The 17,683-nt window shown below is 37.3% G+C and overlaps 1 protein-coding gene across 2 annotated transcripts in view; it reads right to left on the bottom strand.

Annotated features, from left to right (window-relative positions):
* Positions 1-17,683, bottom strand: part of ZBTB11 (zinc finger and BTB domain containing 11) — a 32,147-nt gene that overhangs the window by 2,943 nt on the left and 11,521 nt on the right. For both annotated transcript variants that reach the window (XM_026492456.4, XM_057306711.1), the window contains exons 4-9: positions 8,806-9,650; positions 8,192-8,371; positions 5,427-5,672; positions 3,987-4,131; positions 2,815-2,932; positions 61-219 (exon numbers count right to left, since the gene is read on the bottom strand). In XM_026492456.4, coding sequence (XP_026348241.1) covers positions 61-219; positions 2,815-2,932; positions 3,987-4,131; positions 5,427-5,672; positions 8,192-8,371; positions 8,806-9,650 — 1,693 coding nt within the window. The remainder of the gene's footprint in view (positions 1-60; positions 220-2,814; positions 2,933-3,986; positions 4,132-5,426; positions 5,673-8,191; positions 8,372-8,805; positions 9,651-17,683) is intronic.

The raw sequence follows: 17,683 nt of genomic DNA, 5'->3' as shown, positions 1-17,683 counted from the left end.
CCAAAAGAATTAATCCAAGTACATATACATCTCCGCTAAGTTCAGGTCAAATTTATCTACCTGTAAGGCTCAGTGACAGAATGAGACTTCACATGGGAATACCAATCCTTCTTCCAACTATAGCACTTATCGCAAAATTGGCACTGGAATGGCTTCACGCCAAGATGTTTGTTCATGTGCTGACGAAGATCTCTAGCTTCAAAGAAACTTTTTTCACATCTGCAATAACAAAGTTGAAACCACTCAATCGGATCACTTCATTATTCTTTTAAAACAAATTTCCAAGACTCAGTACATTCATGGGTTTCTGGAACTCTACAAAATGATCCCAATTTAAAACAAAAGAAATTAGCCACCTGGGTGGCTTAGACCATTAAGTGTCTGCCTTCGGCTCAGGTCGTGATCCCAGGGTCCTGGGATCAAGACCAGCATCAGGCTCCCTGCTTGTTTGGGAGCCTGCTTCTCCTTCTCCCTCTGCTGCTCCCCCTGCTTGTGCTCTCTCCCTATCAAATAAATAAAATCTTTAATAAATAAATCATAAATAAATAAATTTATTTTTAAGTTTCAAAACCACAAGAATTTGCTACTATTCCAATCTTGCAGTAAAAGGCTTCAGGGTTTGAAGTTCTTTTGGCTCTGGAGTACTGGAAACGTGTTTAAGTTTTTATTTAAATCCCAGTTAGTTAACATACAATTTCAGGTGTACAATATAGTGATTCAACACTTCCATACAACACCTGGTGCTCAACATAAGTGCCCTCCTTAATCCCCATCACCTATTTCATCCATGCCCCCACCCACCTCCCCTCTGGTAACCATCAGTTTGTTCTCTATAGTTCAGAGTCCATTTCTTGGTTTGCCTCCCTCTCTCTTTCTCTTTTGCTTGTTTGTTTTATTTCTAGTACTAGAAACATTTAAAAAGAACAATGCAGAGCTCTCAAAGGCTATTGTATAAGACATTGGTTTTCTTTCTCCCCCTAAACCCCATCTGATCCCCCATTTTTCCCCTCTTCCTTTCTGTCCATGTGTTTAGAGTAGGCCTCACTGTTGACCACAGGATGGAGCAACTGCCTCAGACCTAACTCAATCAGAGCACAGCATTCCCTTGGCTGTAATTACTGATGAGGGGATAATCAAATGACTTAACCAGATTCGATCTCAGAACCTATACAGGAATTACCAGAAACGCGGCTTGATGATTTGGGAGTTGAGAGGATGTGAGGCTGAAGCCATTGCTCCTGCCTTGTCCAGAGAGCCTTGGAGACATCAAGTGCTAATGAATGTGAATCTAGTTTATGCTTAACCATTCAGACTCCTAGACTTACCTTTCATTCAAGCCAGTTTAGGTTGGGTTTTCTTTCACTTGCAACTAAAAATCGATTGATAATAAAATATCTGTTTTATAATAAGACTGATTAAAGTGACATCAGTAAATATGGCAGTCAGGAAACCCACAAGCCCAATGCTCCACAAAGCAGTAGACAAAACTGGCCTAAATTATGAGAATCAATTTTACTGGAACTCTGGAAACGGACTAAAAGGGTACAGAGACCAGGCAAACATATAATTTTAAAAATCGTTAAATGTTTGTAAGAGAGCTTTGTAGCATTTGAACTTACCTTGGTCCCATTCCCTGCTTCTCAGCTCAGCAGCAGCCATGAAGACTGCATTCCCACCATGGGTTCCTAGTGCCCGAGGGACTTATTCTCAAAGAACTGTGGTTGTCTCTTTCAACCTACCCAGTGACTCCCTGAAGGATCCCCTCAAAGAGCCTGCATTTAGTCTGCCCAACTCTATTAGGACTGAGGATTGGGGGGAAAAGAGAAGTCTGTTGAAAACATTTAAAGGCAAATATATTCGCTTCCACTGCATGGGGCAAGAAATAATAGTTTGGTTCAAACAATATACAAACCAAGAGCTTGGGAATGAAATTGTGGTCGATGAGGGGCTTTGAAAAACTCTCACATTCTCCCAGGAGTTGAGAAGTCCATGCACTTGGCCAGGGCAATACATATTGAGAAAAGACTGCACAAACAGGAAGAGAAGGCCAAGACAGAGTTGTAACAGCCTGCCTCAGTGTGAAGGCATTCTGGAATTAGGCAGTGGTGATGTCTAATTGCACAATGTACTAAATGTACTAAAAGTCAGTGGATTGTACACTTTAAAATGATGAATTTTATGTTAAGTGAGTTTTATCTCAATTAGAAATTTCAGGAGGCTTTGGAAAATAAAAAGAGGGAGAAAAGAAAAAGAGTCTGAAGAGACAAAAAACTAGCAGACAAGCCAGCACCTTAGACGAACTGCCTAGAAAAATAATCTCTAGCCTTCCTTCCTATAGTCTCCACCCCCAGGTAATACATTTGAAGAATGTCTTTAAATTATTTCAAGTGAGTGAGTTATGTGTTATGTAATATCTAAATAAAACTAAAAAATCATAAATAGCAATATCTAGGCAAAAAAAAAAAGACTGATTAAAATCAAGAATAAATAAAAATTCAATATTATCTTCAAACATTTCCTTGTGGTTTTTTTTAGCTTTATTGAGGTATAACTGACAAATAAAATTGTAAGATATTTAAAATGTACATAATGGTTTGATAGATGTATCCGTTGTGAAAGGATTCCTTCCCCCTAGTTAAGTCACGTATCCATCACTTCAGATATATACATGTAAGTTCTACTCCCTTAGCAAATTTCAATGATATAATAGTGTTATCCACTAGAGTTATCTCAAATATTTTCTTTTGAAAGGAACTTTCAAATAAACCTGTAAGAACACAAGGAAATTGAACAGTTTATATATTAAATACTTACTGAGTACAATGATAGCCTCGAACTTCTGGCTTTGGCTGGTGTTTCTTTAGGTGCTTGCTAAGTCCAGAGCCCCTGTGAAAAGACTTTCCACAAACTGAGCAAAGGTACTTGGACTCACCTATGAAAAATAAACAATACATCACAAATCCAACAATCGGGTGCTCTTCCAACAGAATACTTTATGTCCTACTTCAAAAGTTATCTATCAAGGGGACACAGAAGCTATTACACTTGGCAGTCATCTTCTCAGAAGAACAACAAACCAGGTCAAAATCTCTATTTCCTCTCAATTACAGTACTAGCAAGGTTACCAATACCCAAAGAACGTCATGCATTTGCATAATCATCCGGATTGTAATCGTACAGAGTTGAATACAAGTTCTGGAGCGACTACCTACCCTTCACTAGCCATTTCCACAGAACTGCTTTAAGCACTGGAAAATAATTAAGTGTGGACTAAAATTTCTAATAAAATTATAAGCCCTATACCCTCTTGACAGTTACATCTGCCTATTACTTAACTTTCTTAAGATTATTTATTTGAGAAAGAATTGGGGGGGGGTGGAGAGGCAGAGGGAGAAGCAGACTCCCCACTGAGCAGGGAGCCCAATGAGGGTCATGACCTGAGCTGAAGGCAGATGCTTACCTGACTGAGCCACCCAGGCGCCCCATTAACTTTTTAAAAGCATGACCATTTCTTTAAGTGCCTGGATCTAAATATTGCGTAATTTAACACTCAGGACACTTTTTTCTACACTAAGGGAAAACAAAGAATATTTTTACACCAAAAAGACAGCTCTAAAACTAGATTTAAGAACACTTTCTAGGGGCGCCTGGGTGGCTCAGTCGTTAAGCGTCTGCCTTTGGCTCAGGGTGTGATCCCGGGGTCCTGGGATCAAGCCCCATATTGGGCTCCTCCGCTGGGAGCCTGCTTCTTCCTCTCCCACTCCCCCTGCTTGTGTTCCCTCTCTCGCTGGCTGTCTCTCTGTCAAATAAAATCTTAAAAAAAAAAACAAAAAACACTTTCTAGCCTTACTTTCATTAATAAAAAAACTGCACACATATAGCCATCAGTATATCAATATCATTTCTAAAATAATTACAGCATAATCAATTTAACAGTGACTTAAGAGTATATAATGTGTAACATGTCCATACAAATTAATCATTACCTGTGTGAATACTCATATGTTCTTGAAGACTCCGTTTGGTAACAAATGACTTAACACATAGTTCGCACTGGAACTGCTTTTGTGATTGATGAAGACTCTGGTGTAATTTTAGACCATGCTTATAGATGAAAGTCTTTCCACAGACCTGAGACAGCACAGGTGTTTAAACAGAAAGGAAAAATCAGGGCTGTTTCTGAAGAACGAGGACAGAGAAAGCATATGCCATTTTAAAGAAAAAAGTGTATAAACAAAATGACAAACTGAAGTTGAAACAAGTGTCAATGATATTAGCTGGCTGATCATCTTCTGACTCACTACGTAACACATATTGCTTTTTCTTAGATCTAAGTGCTCATGGAGGAGCCCAAAGCAGTACAAAAGACCCTCCCGTTGTCCTTGTAAGACATGTGTGCTTTCTACATTAAAAGAGACATGAGAGCTTAATCAAGAAATTAGTGTATACTAATTTCTTTCTACACCAACTAGAACAGTGCTTCTCAAACTCTGTGGTGAAGACAACCAGGGGTTTTTTTTTTCCTTTCCCCAATCCATTTTTCGTTAAATATGATAAAATGTCAAAACAATATCAATTGCCATGACAATTTCTAGATGTCTACTCTCAATTTTTGTACTTATCTTCCATGGACCACACATTTTGAGTAGTGCTACATGAAAAGATCAGAGGCCCAGTTAATACTTATCTTTAAAATTTATGAATAAAATGAAGCTTAGGAGTTGCCTTCTAAAGAAACGAGGGGACAGGGGAGTAGGACAGTAAGTGACAGTATACAATAAAACACAGCTGACCATGTGTTGAGAACTACTGAAGCTGGTTAAAGCGTATATAAGGTTCTAGTCTAGTCTCTTATAACAAAAAGCAAAAAAGAAAAAAAAAGAGGAGACAATCATTAAAAATCTCATTGGGGAAAACATGGCTCATGCTTATATGCAAGGCTGTAGGGGCTACCAGAAAATTTTCGCTGTTCCAAAGAGCCCTAAACTGGCTCATCACAGGATTCTTTACCTAGAAGTTTTATTTTGGCATTTGGATAGTCTCAGTCCTCCGCTCTAGAAAACACACAGCTTAGGCAGGATTTTTGCTAAGATTTGTTTAAACCACGGGTTCCCTTCCAGTCCAGATTGGTCCTGCTGAAGGTTAAAGGGACGAATGGGATAATGAACTGGTTATTCTCACCCAGTACATCCTCTGAATCCTAGTAAGTTTCATGAACATCCTAATATATTCATTTTAAATTACAACAAATTAAATAGCAAATGAAAGAACACAACTGAGAATTACCCTTAATCCAGGCAACTGAAAAAGTCCTAGAATTCTCTGAGACATTTTACTGGAGTGAAGGTGACTCCAGAATCCAACCAGTCACACACTAGTTAAGTGCGAATCTTCTTTATATAATAAAATCAACTTTATGGCATTACCTGGCACGCATGTGGCTTTACACCTGTATGCTTTAACATGTGTATTCGGAGAGAATATAATTTAGGTAATGTCCTTCCACATATGGAACATATAAACTCTCGTTTGGTTCTCCCCTTCTCAGACGATGTTCCCGATGTCTCATTAGATGTAGAATTGGAAGAGGATGAAGTGGGTGCATCTTTTCTGGTATGTCGAATGAGATGTGCTCGCAAGGAGGCACTGTACTGAAACTGTTTTTTACACAACTACAAAAAAGGTAAATAAAATTCTGTCTAAATGTAATTCTGTAACAAATGTTAAATGAAACTTGACTATTTCAATTTCCCATTTCGTGACTATTATATACATCAATAAACACATACACTACGTAAAAGACAATATGCTAGGTATCAGATATAAGGATGAAAGGGGTCAAGACCCAGCCCCTACTCTACAGAGGTTTATAATCTAACCACAGAGGGAGTAACAGAAGCAATAAAGAAAGGCACCAATGAGGAGACTAGGACTGTCTAGAAGGAATGGTAGGACACAGAGAGGGAAGAATGCTATCATCATATGAGTACTAATAGTGGTTAGGTGGAGCAAAACTAGGGGTTAGAGAAAGTAGAAAGATAAAACTGTGATGGTTCTTAAAATTCTTCTTTTGGCCTACTACTTCTGCCACTTTTTTTTTTTTTTTTTTTGACTCTCTCATGATGCTTATCTTGGTACCTCTAAGTAACACGAATAATGGATGAGGACTCTCTCCCTTCACCCCTCCACTCCCTACACATATGCAGACCCTTCCTGTTACCTTACTTTCTTGATATAGCTATGTCTCAGTTTTGACCAATTTCCATGTTCACATTTTTTCAATGATGTAGTTATTATTACAGCTGGGACATAGAGTACACTATGATTCTCTTTCCTTTCTTTTTCTGTTTTGCTTATTTCTCTTTATATTTACTGCTAATTCATCACCAAGCCCTTCCCTCAATTGTCTACTGAGAGGAGATTGAAAGACATCACCTTAAAGAGATCTCTGTCAAGGCATTTTGTCCTGTTCCAATCTGGATTGGTTGTTTCCTATGCTTGGACTCTGTAGAATTGGACCCCATGTTTCCCGGGTTTCCCAGGTCCTGCTCATTTTAGTGGAACACTTCTGCCAATAAGCCTCCTGAGAAAGGGAGTTCGGGAGGTACAACTTTTGAGACCTTGCATGTCTAAAAGTGTTCTTATTCTACCATCACAAATAACTGATAGTTTGGCTACAGATTTTAAGGTAGAAATCATTTCCCTTTAGGATTTTAAAGACATTGTGCCTTCCTTTCTCTTCTAGTTTCCACTGTTGCTGCTGAAAAGCCTGAAGCCATTCTGACCTTTATTCTTTCTATGTCTTTTTCCTCTATCATTATTTATTAGATTTTTTTCTTTGTCCCTTGATTTGAAGATTTCATAATTTATCTCGATATACATTTACTTTCATCCATCGTTGTGGGCACTCAACGTGCCCTTTTTCACAAGGAAACTTAAGTTCTGATATTTTTCTGTATTGCACCAATGACTTCCTTCTCTCTATATTCTGTTTGGTGTTATCTGGATATTAGACATCCTATATCAATTCTCTAAATTTCTTTGCTCTCATGTTCTAACTTGTCTTTTGCATTATTTTCTGAGACATTTAGTCTATTTCCCAATTTTTCTAAGATTTTTGTATTTGTGGATCCCTCAAAGTTGCTCTTTTTTCTTGAAATATTTATCATGAGTCTGATGATCCCTGACAGCTACTCATATTTTACAATGTTAAAACACTGGATTGGAATTTCTGTGTAAGTGGGGTGGGTGCGGGGGAAGCTGTCAACCATAGGCTTTAGTCGGCACTATCTCCAGGTCCTTTGTTATTGGGCTTTTGGATTTCTCATCTCTGAGAAACCTTTCTGCTTCTGGTTAAGGGTCTGGCGGCTAATATTCTGGGACTTGAGTAGGTAAAGAGAACTTGAAAGGTTTCAACAATCAGTATGTAAGGTTTTCTTCTCCCTTGTTTTGGGTATAGTACATTCACCCTCACTGTACACAGCGTTCCCCAGAGCAGTCATGGTTTTACCTCTTCCAGAAAGTAGAAGATAGATCTTTGGCTGAGGGACTGGTGGTGGTGATTTAATTGCTTCTTAAATAACAACCAGACTAACTTCTACTTTCAAAGTAGCTAGTAACACTAACTTCTGAGGCATTTGGTACTTCTGCAATACAATTTGGACAGATTCTTAGCTTTCTGCACTGAAAGCCTGGGAACGAGCCCTTTCAAATCTGCTATATCGGTTATTCCATCTATTTATCACGGGCCATAATGCTAAGGTTTTCTCTCCTGTTCTCTTTACCCTTCTATGAGCTTCTATTTTTCAATTTTTTAAGTTTATTTATTTTTAAGTAATCTCTACCCTCAATGTGGGGCTCGAACTCACGATCCTCTGAGATCAAGAGTCACACGCTCTACTGACTAAGACTGCCAGGTACCCCTAAGCTTAGATTTTTTAAATGATAATTTCAGTCTTGTCTTATTAGGGTATGAGGAAGAAGCAAAGATACATCACTGTTTTTTGTGGGGTTTTTGGGGGGAGGGGTCAGAGAAATGACATATACAAATCAGAAGAGAACTCTTACATAGCAATATTAAGGGAGACAGAGAAACACTGAGAGAATACTAGTAGAATAACACTGAGCAGTAAACTGGATTCTGTTTATCATGAAAGTAGAGCCATCTTCAATTAGCTTTCCAGTTACTTACCGGACATTTGTAATCTCTAGCTCTTTCATGTTTCAGTGTGTGCATTATAAGGGCATATCGTCTCTGAAAAACCATGCCACATTCCCCACATTTATGGGATGCTGCTTCTTCAGTATTCTCTTTAGCATCCCTTTTTGGCTGTTTCATCTTTTTCCCTCTTTGAACTAATTTCTGGGCTACCTAATTAAGGGACAGAAAACACAATCTAAATAAACATACTCATTTTAATTAAAAAAAAAGATTTATTTACTTGAGAGACAATGTGCAAGCGAAGAGAGCACAAGCAGCTGAAGGAGAAGCAGACTCCCTGCTGAGCAAGGAGCCCCATGCAGGACTCGATCCCAGGACCCTGAGATCATGACCTGAGCCAAAGGCAGACGCTTAACCAACTGAGCCACCCAGGCGCCCTAACTCATTTTAATTTTTAAAATCGTGAATCATGTTATAATATTTCAAATTAATATTATCTTGTTAATATTGGTATTTAAAACATTAAGTTGCTTTCCTGCACCTACTGCCCTTCCTCCCAAAATAATTTTCATGATAGGTATTAAGTTTATGAATAGGATGCTTTTGACTTAAAGCTAAAACCAAAGGTCACCTTTTCGTCGTACCTGCTGAACTGCTGACTTGGGAACGGCTTTCCGTTTTTGCAGCTTTTTCTCCATTCCTTTGTGTAGTCGGATATATCCCCCTTCATTAACAGAACGCTGCCGAAGCCTGCTTCTGTAAGTTTCATCATCAGGGCCAAGGTCTGTCTTTGTTGTCAGTGCAACTAGATTTTCCTGATCTTTTAAAGACTGGCCAAGGTTTTGCATTTGTTCTGGAATGTCTTCAGTACAGATATCTTCAGTTGATGTGTCATTTCCCAGACCACTGTTTTCTGGTGAGCTACTGATGACATTCTCTTTTGAAAGTTTGGGGTGAATATTAGAAACTGTGCTATCTTCTCTGCTGTTTAAAGTTTCTAGTTCTGTCTCATCATTTTTTGTTACTAAATCCACAGACTCCATTTCAGGATGGGAACCAGTTACGCAGCCTGCAGGTGACAGAGTGCCTTGAGCCTCTGAAGAAACCTGGGGTTCAGGGTGTTGTCCTGGCTCTCCATTCTGCTCAGCTTCTGGCAATTCTCCATTCACCAACAGTACAATTTCACAATCACCAAGTTCAGTAGGTAATGTTGTTGTGGTTCCCTCGCTGTTAGCCACAGGAGGTGCGGTACCTCCATTCTGTTCTGGTAAGTCCTGGGTAGATGCAACCGTTTGGACCTCACCCTTCTTATACACTGTTAGCTGCTTCTCTTCCATTAGTTTATGTACACTTTCACAGATTTCTAAAACTTCCGACATGAAAAGATGGCGAGCCAAGATGGCTACATCAGCCATACTACAGAAGTCAAAACTTAGCACAGAAGTATAGGCAAATTCCAATAAAGGAAGGAAGCTTGCCTTACAAAAACCTACATGGGAAAAAAAAATGGGGGTACAAAAAAGTTAAATAACTACTAAAACACCTTAGAAAAACAATTAATACATGATTATGACAATATAAAATAAAATACAAAGGCAAAAAGGCAAATATGACCATTTATTCTGCAATTAAACACTCTGGACTTGTTTTGTGTTCTGGTTGCTTAATTAGCCTTGAACTAACTCACTTCTATGAGCCGAGTCTCTCAATACCTAAAATAGAAAATAATATCAGACTTACTACCTCAAAGAGTTGTTGTAAGGCAGTCATTTTCAAACTGTACTCCTTAGAACCCCGGGGGTTCCTCAAATTCCCCTCAAGAAACAGCTGCTGGAGAATGGAGGGTAAAAAAAGAGAGGGAGGCAGGTGAGTAGGCAGGGTTCAACCAACCTGTCCCCTAACCTCACTTCTGTAAGTATAACTGTAATTTAATAATAGAAGTCCATATAAAAATAATTGTGAACAAAGGGCTATACTACTGAAAATTAAAGAACAAGATCTAACATGGGGGGTCAGCGAAATTTTTCTGTGAAGAATCAGATAACAATTATTGCAGGCCATAAGGTATCTGTTTTAACTACTCAACTCTGCCACTGTAGCTGAAAAAAGTGGCCAAATATAATACATACACAAAAGAGCATGGCTGTATTCCAATATAACTTTATTTACAAAAAGGGAGGGAAGAGAGGATTGCCCCTTTGGGCTACAGTTTGCCTATTCCTGGTCTAAGGAAGGAAATACTTACTATACACAGGAGGTATTACATTCTTATTTTATGTGAGAAAATAAAAGCAGTTTATTTCTAAGTTCTCAAGACTTCACTTCAAAAGCCATTAATATTTATGATTCAAAAACCAGAAGATAAAACAGTGATAAGTCCAACTCTACCTCCATAACCAGTACAATTAAGAATCTGTACAGTCTTTATACAGTTTATACAGTTAAGCAAATAATCTTATTCCCTCTTTATACAATTAAGCAAATAATCTTATTCGCCCTTCTTAGGTAGGCAGCATATTACATACACTGTCCTATGCCTTGCCTCTCTGGTATCATAATTTATCTTAGAGATCTTTTACCAAATAAAGAGCGAAAGCACCCTTTTAAAAACTCACATTGCTATATTTTTCAGTTTTGACTCAAGGTACATAAAATGTAGTCCTTTCATATAAGTAGATACATGATGGACAAAGAAAGGAAACCTTAAACTGGTGAGGCGTATTAACAGTCCAGTTGAAAACTGAGGGCACTCCACATCAACATCATCATCATGGCTAACTCAGTCATCCCAGGGAAGTTGGTAATTAAATAGGCTGAAGCCATGTTACTTCTGCTACATATTATAAGACCAAGTTAAATAAGCTTGAGGCAAGTATTCCTTTCAAAAAACCAAACAAAAAACACAAATAGAATAATGTATTTTGGTCTTCTACCCAGTACCTTTTTAATTTCTAAGTTTGAAGTCCTAAGAAAAAATTTCCCACAAAAGAATTAACACTGTTCCAAGTAACACTTTAAATATCTAAAACTTTTTTCAAAGGCACAGTCATATGTTTATTGTAAAATACAAAAACACACAAAAGAAAAGTTAAAAAAATTATTCATAGTTCTGCCAAGAGATAAGAGGCAGATAATTTCGGTATTTTGTTTTTACCGCTAGCCTTCTTACCTACACATATACACAGCCTGCAAAACATTTTAATCAAAATGGACAATTTTGCAAGACAAAAAAGTTCCACAGATCCATTACACAACAATGTGAACATAGTTAATACTTAGAAGTCATTAAAAGGATAAATTTTATAAAAATGAAAAACTAAGAAAAGAAAAAAATGAACAAAATAGTTGGTTATGGGGCGCCTGGGTGGCTCAGTCATTAAGCGTCTGCCTTTAGCTCAGGTCGTGATCTCAGGGTCCTGGAATCGAGCCCCGCATTGGGCTCCCTGCTCGGCAGGAAGCCTGCTTCTCCCTCTCCCACTCCCCCTGCTTGTGTTCCCTCTCTCGCTGTCTCTCTGTCAAATAAATAAATAAAATCTTAAAAAAAAAATAGTTGGTTATAGTAAGTATTAGGGAATAGCATCAAAAAGATGTGATCTCCAGTTGACCTGTGAACTGGACTCTGGGGCACTCAAAAGCTCTTCACCCCTTTCTCCGTCCTTGGAATTTGGGTTCCATTTGCCTTTCCTGCTCCCTGACACTGCTCTAAGGACATAACCATGAGACAGTGATGTGATACTGAAAATACATACACTGATGTGACTGGACCTAGTTAGACCTCTTTCTAAACTTTTAATTTTGATGGGCAGGTGAGGAGATCCATTCATCTTGCTGCCACCCAAGACAAAGCCTCATATATAAGTCCCCATTGCTTGTTAAAACTGCCACCTACCAACCTGGAATGGCCTGCCTGTTTCTTTGGTACAGGGCTAATTTCAGATTATACCAGGGAAGCTCAGAGGAGGGTTACGAACCAACAGAAAGAAAAATTATGACAGGGACTTTCACATCCAGCAATATGGTCAAGTATGATAGCCTAATTTGACCTACTTACTTAAAAAAAAAAAAGAGAGATAAAAAAATTTTTTAAGTATTATTTTAAATATCCTTGGTATCCCAGCACTGAGTGAAGGAGGTAAGAAATCTTTCCTGATTAGTCATGACCACAAATCAAGCTTAATTTGGTGGGATTTTTTTTTAATATATAGCACTTTGGTAGTCAAAAACTCCTCAGGCTCAGAATTTAAAGCAGTCCCAGACAGGTAATGCCCTCAGCATCTTAAGAATCAAATGTTTTCTCTGTGGAAAACACCTTCAACCCAGAACTCAAAAGATTTTCCACAAAGTTCTAAAGAATAGGAATTCATTGTGCACAGATTAAAAGAAAAAAAAAATCACAAACAAGACACCATAAACAAGAGCTAGTGGAAACAAACACCATGAATCAAATCAGCAAAGATTTTAAGTACTGCTATGATCAAGTACAGAAAGTCAAGAGTGGCATATCATCACCAGTAAAGAGCAAAAGGTCATAAAAAGTAGCACCCTACAAGAGACATTTGAAAAAGTAGTAAATGGAGAAGAGGGGTGTCTGGCTGGCTCAGTCAGTAGAGCATATGACTCTTGATCTCAGGTTTGTGCGTTCAAGCCCCATGTTGGGCACAGAGCTTACTTAAATAAAATTAAAAATTTAAAAAAAAATGAAAAAGAGGCTGGAATAAAAAACTCGATAAATGAATTTAACAGGAAATGAAACACAGTGAGATGTGGGTCAATTAAAATTTTCCAGAATAGGGGAGTCTGGGTGGCTCAGTTGGTTAAGCATCTGCCTTTGGCTCAGGTCATGATCTCAGGATCCTGGGCTCTCCGCTCAGTGGGGAGTCTGCTTCTCCCTCTCACTCTCCCCCTGTACTCTCTCTCTCAAATAAATAAAAATCTTTAAAAATAACAAAAAAATAAAAAATGAAAAACCCCAAAAGTTTTCCAGAATAATCTGTATAGAGATAAATACAAACGAGAAATTAAGGGTCACAGACTATAAAGTGAGAATGTTTAATTGGAATTTCAAAAGGTAGAAGAGAGAAAATGAGGGAGAAACAAGTTCTGAAGGCATACTGGCTGAGACTTTTTCTCAACTGATGAAGGACAACAATCTCAATTGCTGAGTTCAGGAAGTTCAACAATTTCTATGTAGGACAGTTGAAAGTCAAAGATCCTTATGCTGGATTAAGAACAAAATCCAGAAATATGATGTTTAAAGAGAAATGTAAAACAGAGAGATACAAAAAGGTTGAAAATGGAAGATATGCTAGGCAAATAGTAATGACAATATTGTTTACATACCTAAAAAATATTTACTAAAGCAGCCAAAATAGAAAATAAATTTATAAGAGCAGCCAACATAGATTTTTAAGGGTAAAAAGCATCAGTAAAGATAAAGAGGGTCGTTACCTAATGATAAAAGGAAATTTTATCATAAATCAGTAACTCAAAACTTACGTGCATCTAACATGGCCTCAAGATACACAAAACAAAAACTGAAGAAACTCAGTAATAGACAAATGAATCACACTTAGTTAATATCCTAAGCATCTCTGTCGATAACTGACAGATCAAGCACACAAAATAATCAGTAAAGAATTAACAAGCCACAATAGATTGAATATTGCTCCCAACTGAAAAAAACTCACATTCTATTCAAGCAAAATGAAGCTTATAAAAATAGACCATATGTAGGGTCAAAAGCAACAAATCTGCAGTATTAAAGGGAAACTTATAGTCTTAAATGCTTAAACCGGAAAGTTAGAAAGGTTGGGAGTTAGTGGGTTAAAAGCATTATACTTAACAGTCAAAAAAAGACAGAATAACAGTGGCCCCTGTCTGGCTTCGTCAGTACAGCATGTGACTCTTGATCTCATGGTTCTAAGTTTGAGCCCACATTGGGCACAGAGCCCCAAATTGGGCATTTTTTACTTTAAAAAATAAAATAAAGACAGTAACACTCAAATACAGTAAAAGGAAGACTAATGAAGGGAAATCAGTAAAAGAAAATAACAGCTTTTTTTAAAATAATTTTTTTGTTTTTTTAAAGATCTTATTTACTTATTTTAGAGTGAGAGCACGTGCAACTGGGTAAGAGGCAGAAGGGGACAGAGAGGGACAAGCAGACTCTGTGCTGAGTGTGGAGACCAATGTGGGGCTCGATCTCATGACCCTGAGATCATGACCTGAGCCGAAATCAAGAGTCCACTGCTCAACTAACTGAGCCACCCAGGTGACCCAACAGCTGTTCTTTGAACAGCGTGTCAAGAAAAATTAGTCAAAACTTGTTAAGAGGCAAAAAAAGATGATCAGGTGTTCAGAGCAGTGCTGAACATGCACCACTGATTGACTGCTATTGACTAGACTATTTTACAACACAGAAAAATGACAGAAGATGCAAATGAGGGACGCCTCGGTGGCTCAGTAGGTTGAGTGTTCAACTCTTGGTTTCAGCTCAGGTCATGATCTCAGGGTCCTGAGATGGAGCTCTGGGTTGGGCTCCAAGCTCAGCAGGGAGTCTGCTGGAGATTCTCGATCTCCTTCCCCCTCTGCCCCTCTTCCGCTTATGTGTGTGCACTCTCCCGCTCGCTCTCTCTCAAAATAAATGAATAAATCTTAAAGAAAGAAAAGAAAACCTGAATAACCCTTTAACCATTAAATGTGCCAGATTAGTAGTTAAAAATCTTCCCCCAACTCCACTATAAGCCCAGGCAATTTTAGCCACCATTCTACCAAACATTGGTAGAATCTACCAACTCTGATGTATCAAAACATGAAGCTGTGAAAAAGAAAAAAGAAAAATTACTCATGAAAAAACATGCAAATTTTCTAGACAATATTAGTAAACCAAACAGCACTTTATAAAGCTGGTAATAATATGACTGAACTGGATTTATTTCAAGAACAAAAAACTGGCTTCACAGAAAATCTTGTAATTTCCCACATTAACAGAATGGTAAAAGGTAGGTGGTTTCAATAAATACAGAAAAAAGATACGTGCAAGTCAATACTGCTGGAGGAGGTCATCAAGAAGACCTGACTTCCAGTTGACCCTTGTGCTGGACCCAGACAAGTGGAGGCCCCTCACCCCTCCCCTGTTCCTAGAATGTGTGTTTCACTTGTCTTTGTTCCCAGAAGCTGCCCCAAAAATACATCCTTGAGATAGAAACTTGGTATTGAGGCTATCTGGACTGAGTACATGACTAAACCCATTTAAGGCCTCCCGAGTACACGACTAAACATAGTTAAGGCCTCTATATAAATTTTTAAGATTCTGGCACAGAGATCTATTCACCTTGCAGCTGCCCAAGACAATCCTCATAAGTACTGGCCCCCTGTGCAGATTACACCTGGGAACCTCCTCAGAGAGTTACAAACCGGCACCCATTCTAGAGGGAATATCCTTAATATTAAAAGGGTAAAGGGTTATCTATCTAAAACATTTACCAAATGATATACTTCATGGTAAAAAAGCACTTTCTTTAGAAACACGAATGAGATAAGTGAACCCCCTATCACCATTTCTGTTCAACTGCTGCTTTTTTGAGGTCCTGGACAGCATTGTAAAGCAAGAAAAAAAATTTCAAAATACAAGGACTAGAAAGGTAGAAACAAAACCAACACCATTAGCAGATAATCTATTTCTTTTATATGGAAAACTTCAAAGAATCTATAGATAAATGACTGAATGACTAAGGGAATTTAGCTATATTACTGCATATAAAATACACACCCAAAATAAATCCAAAATTATGTAATTTTAAGAAAAAAATACAATACTTTCAGAACATATAAAGTACCTTAGAACAATCCTACAAAAGATGTTTGAGATTGTTATGGATAAATCTCTCAAACTTTATTAATTCAATGTAATCTCTACCAAAATACACTATCTCATGTGTAAGTTGACAAGCCGCTTTTACAGTTTTTATGGAGTAAAGAGTTAGACCCACCTGAATAATAAATGTGGGAGACTTTCCTTATTATTATAAAAGTAAGGTAATTAAGACCAAGTGAAAATAGTGTACGGAGAGACAACCAACAGACTAGAACAAAGCCTAGAATCAGTACCAAACATGGAGAACTTTGTTTTGTTAGAGAATTTGTATGGTCAACTGACAGGAAGAGGATGGAGTCTTCACTAAAAGGTTCTGAGACAAGTGATGATCAAACTGGGAAAAAAATGAAATCAAACACCTATTTCACACCAACAAAAATAAATTCCAAACAGATTAAAACTTAAATATGAAAAACTATGAAAATTTAAAAAGACAATCTATGAACATGTCTTTATGACTTAGTAGAGAAAAATTTTTTACAAGCATAAAGGAAAACACTGATTAATTCAACTACATTAACGAGGTAATTAAAAAAGATATACATTTTATCTTTTCATTCTGTACATGTATTTTATATTCTTTACCTAATATGTAAACCAAATAAAAACTATCTACTTTGCCTACTGACTTATATTTGCTGCACAATATATAAAAATAAGCATATAAGATAAAAAATACATGAGGTATTTTATTGGAATATCAGGATGCTGTATTGCAGTTAACCTGGGGCAGACACTTCATTTGCTAAGCTGCTGAGAAACTGAAAAAGAACAACGCTCATACACCTCTCTTTCTGCTTCAGCTGCATAAAAGATAGGAAAAAAATTCCAAAGCTGACTTTTATCAAAAGACTACATCTGTGATGAATTTTATTATTCAGATGGCCCAGTATAAGACATATTTTCTCCTGAGTCATCAAACCCAGAAAAAGTAAATATCGCTAATCTAAAATGTAATGCAATTCTATGCTCCATTAAAATTTTTGCTCATCATTGTATCCCCAGAGCCTCACACGCAGCAGATGCTTAATAAATATTTTTTAATACTTAAACATATCTACTGCAAAGAAAAAATATATGTATTTGTCTTTCCAGAACAAGAGATTTTAAAAAGTATAAGTTAGGGGCACCTGGCTGGCTCAGTAGGTACAGCATGCAACCCTTGATCTTGGGGTCATGAGTTTGAGCTCCATGTTGGGTGTGAAGTCTACTTTAGATACAATATTAAAAAAAAAAGTATAAGGTGGAAAAGGATCAGTGGTTAACTAAGTATTTATACACCTGGATAAAGTCACTTTTTTGTTTCAGAAAAGGAAAATGATATTTCACACAGTGATGTCAGTAATTCAATTATCAAAGAGTTACAGTAAGTTAATATTATGAGAAAATGTACAAATAAGGTTACCTATTTTAATTCTTCCTAAACTTTCATTGGTTGACTCCTAAGCCAATACATAAGTTCTAGTGAGCCAAGAGAAAGTCAAATTATTCATTTACAGTAACAATAAAACCAAAGGAAAAAAGCCACACCTAGAATTTTGATTATTGTGCATTAACAGTTTGACTACTGGAACTAATGAATTCTGATAATTAATCTTTAAAAATGAAAAACAACAGACCTACAAAAGTGCTCTGTATGTTCCAAA

This window comes from Ursus arctos, unplaced genomic scaffold, assembly GCF_023065955.2.
Source record: "Ursus arctos isolate Adak ecotype North America unplaced genomic scaffold, UrsArc2.0 scaffold_4, whole genome shotgun sequence".
Taxonomy (NCBI): domain Eukaryota; kingdom Metazoa; phylum Chordata; class Mammalia; order Carnivora; family Ursidae; genus Ursus; species Ursus arctos.
The sequence above is the reverse complement of the archived record's forward strand: the minus strand, read 5'-3'. Positions and strand labels throughout refer to the sequence as shown.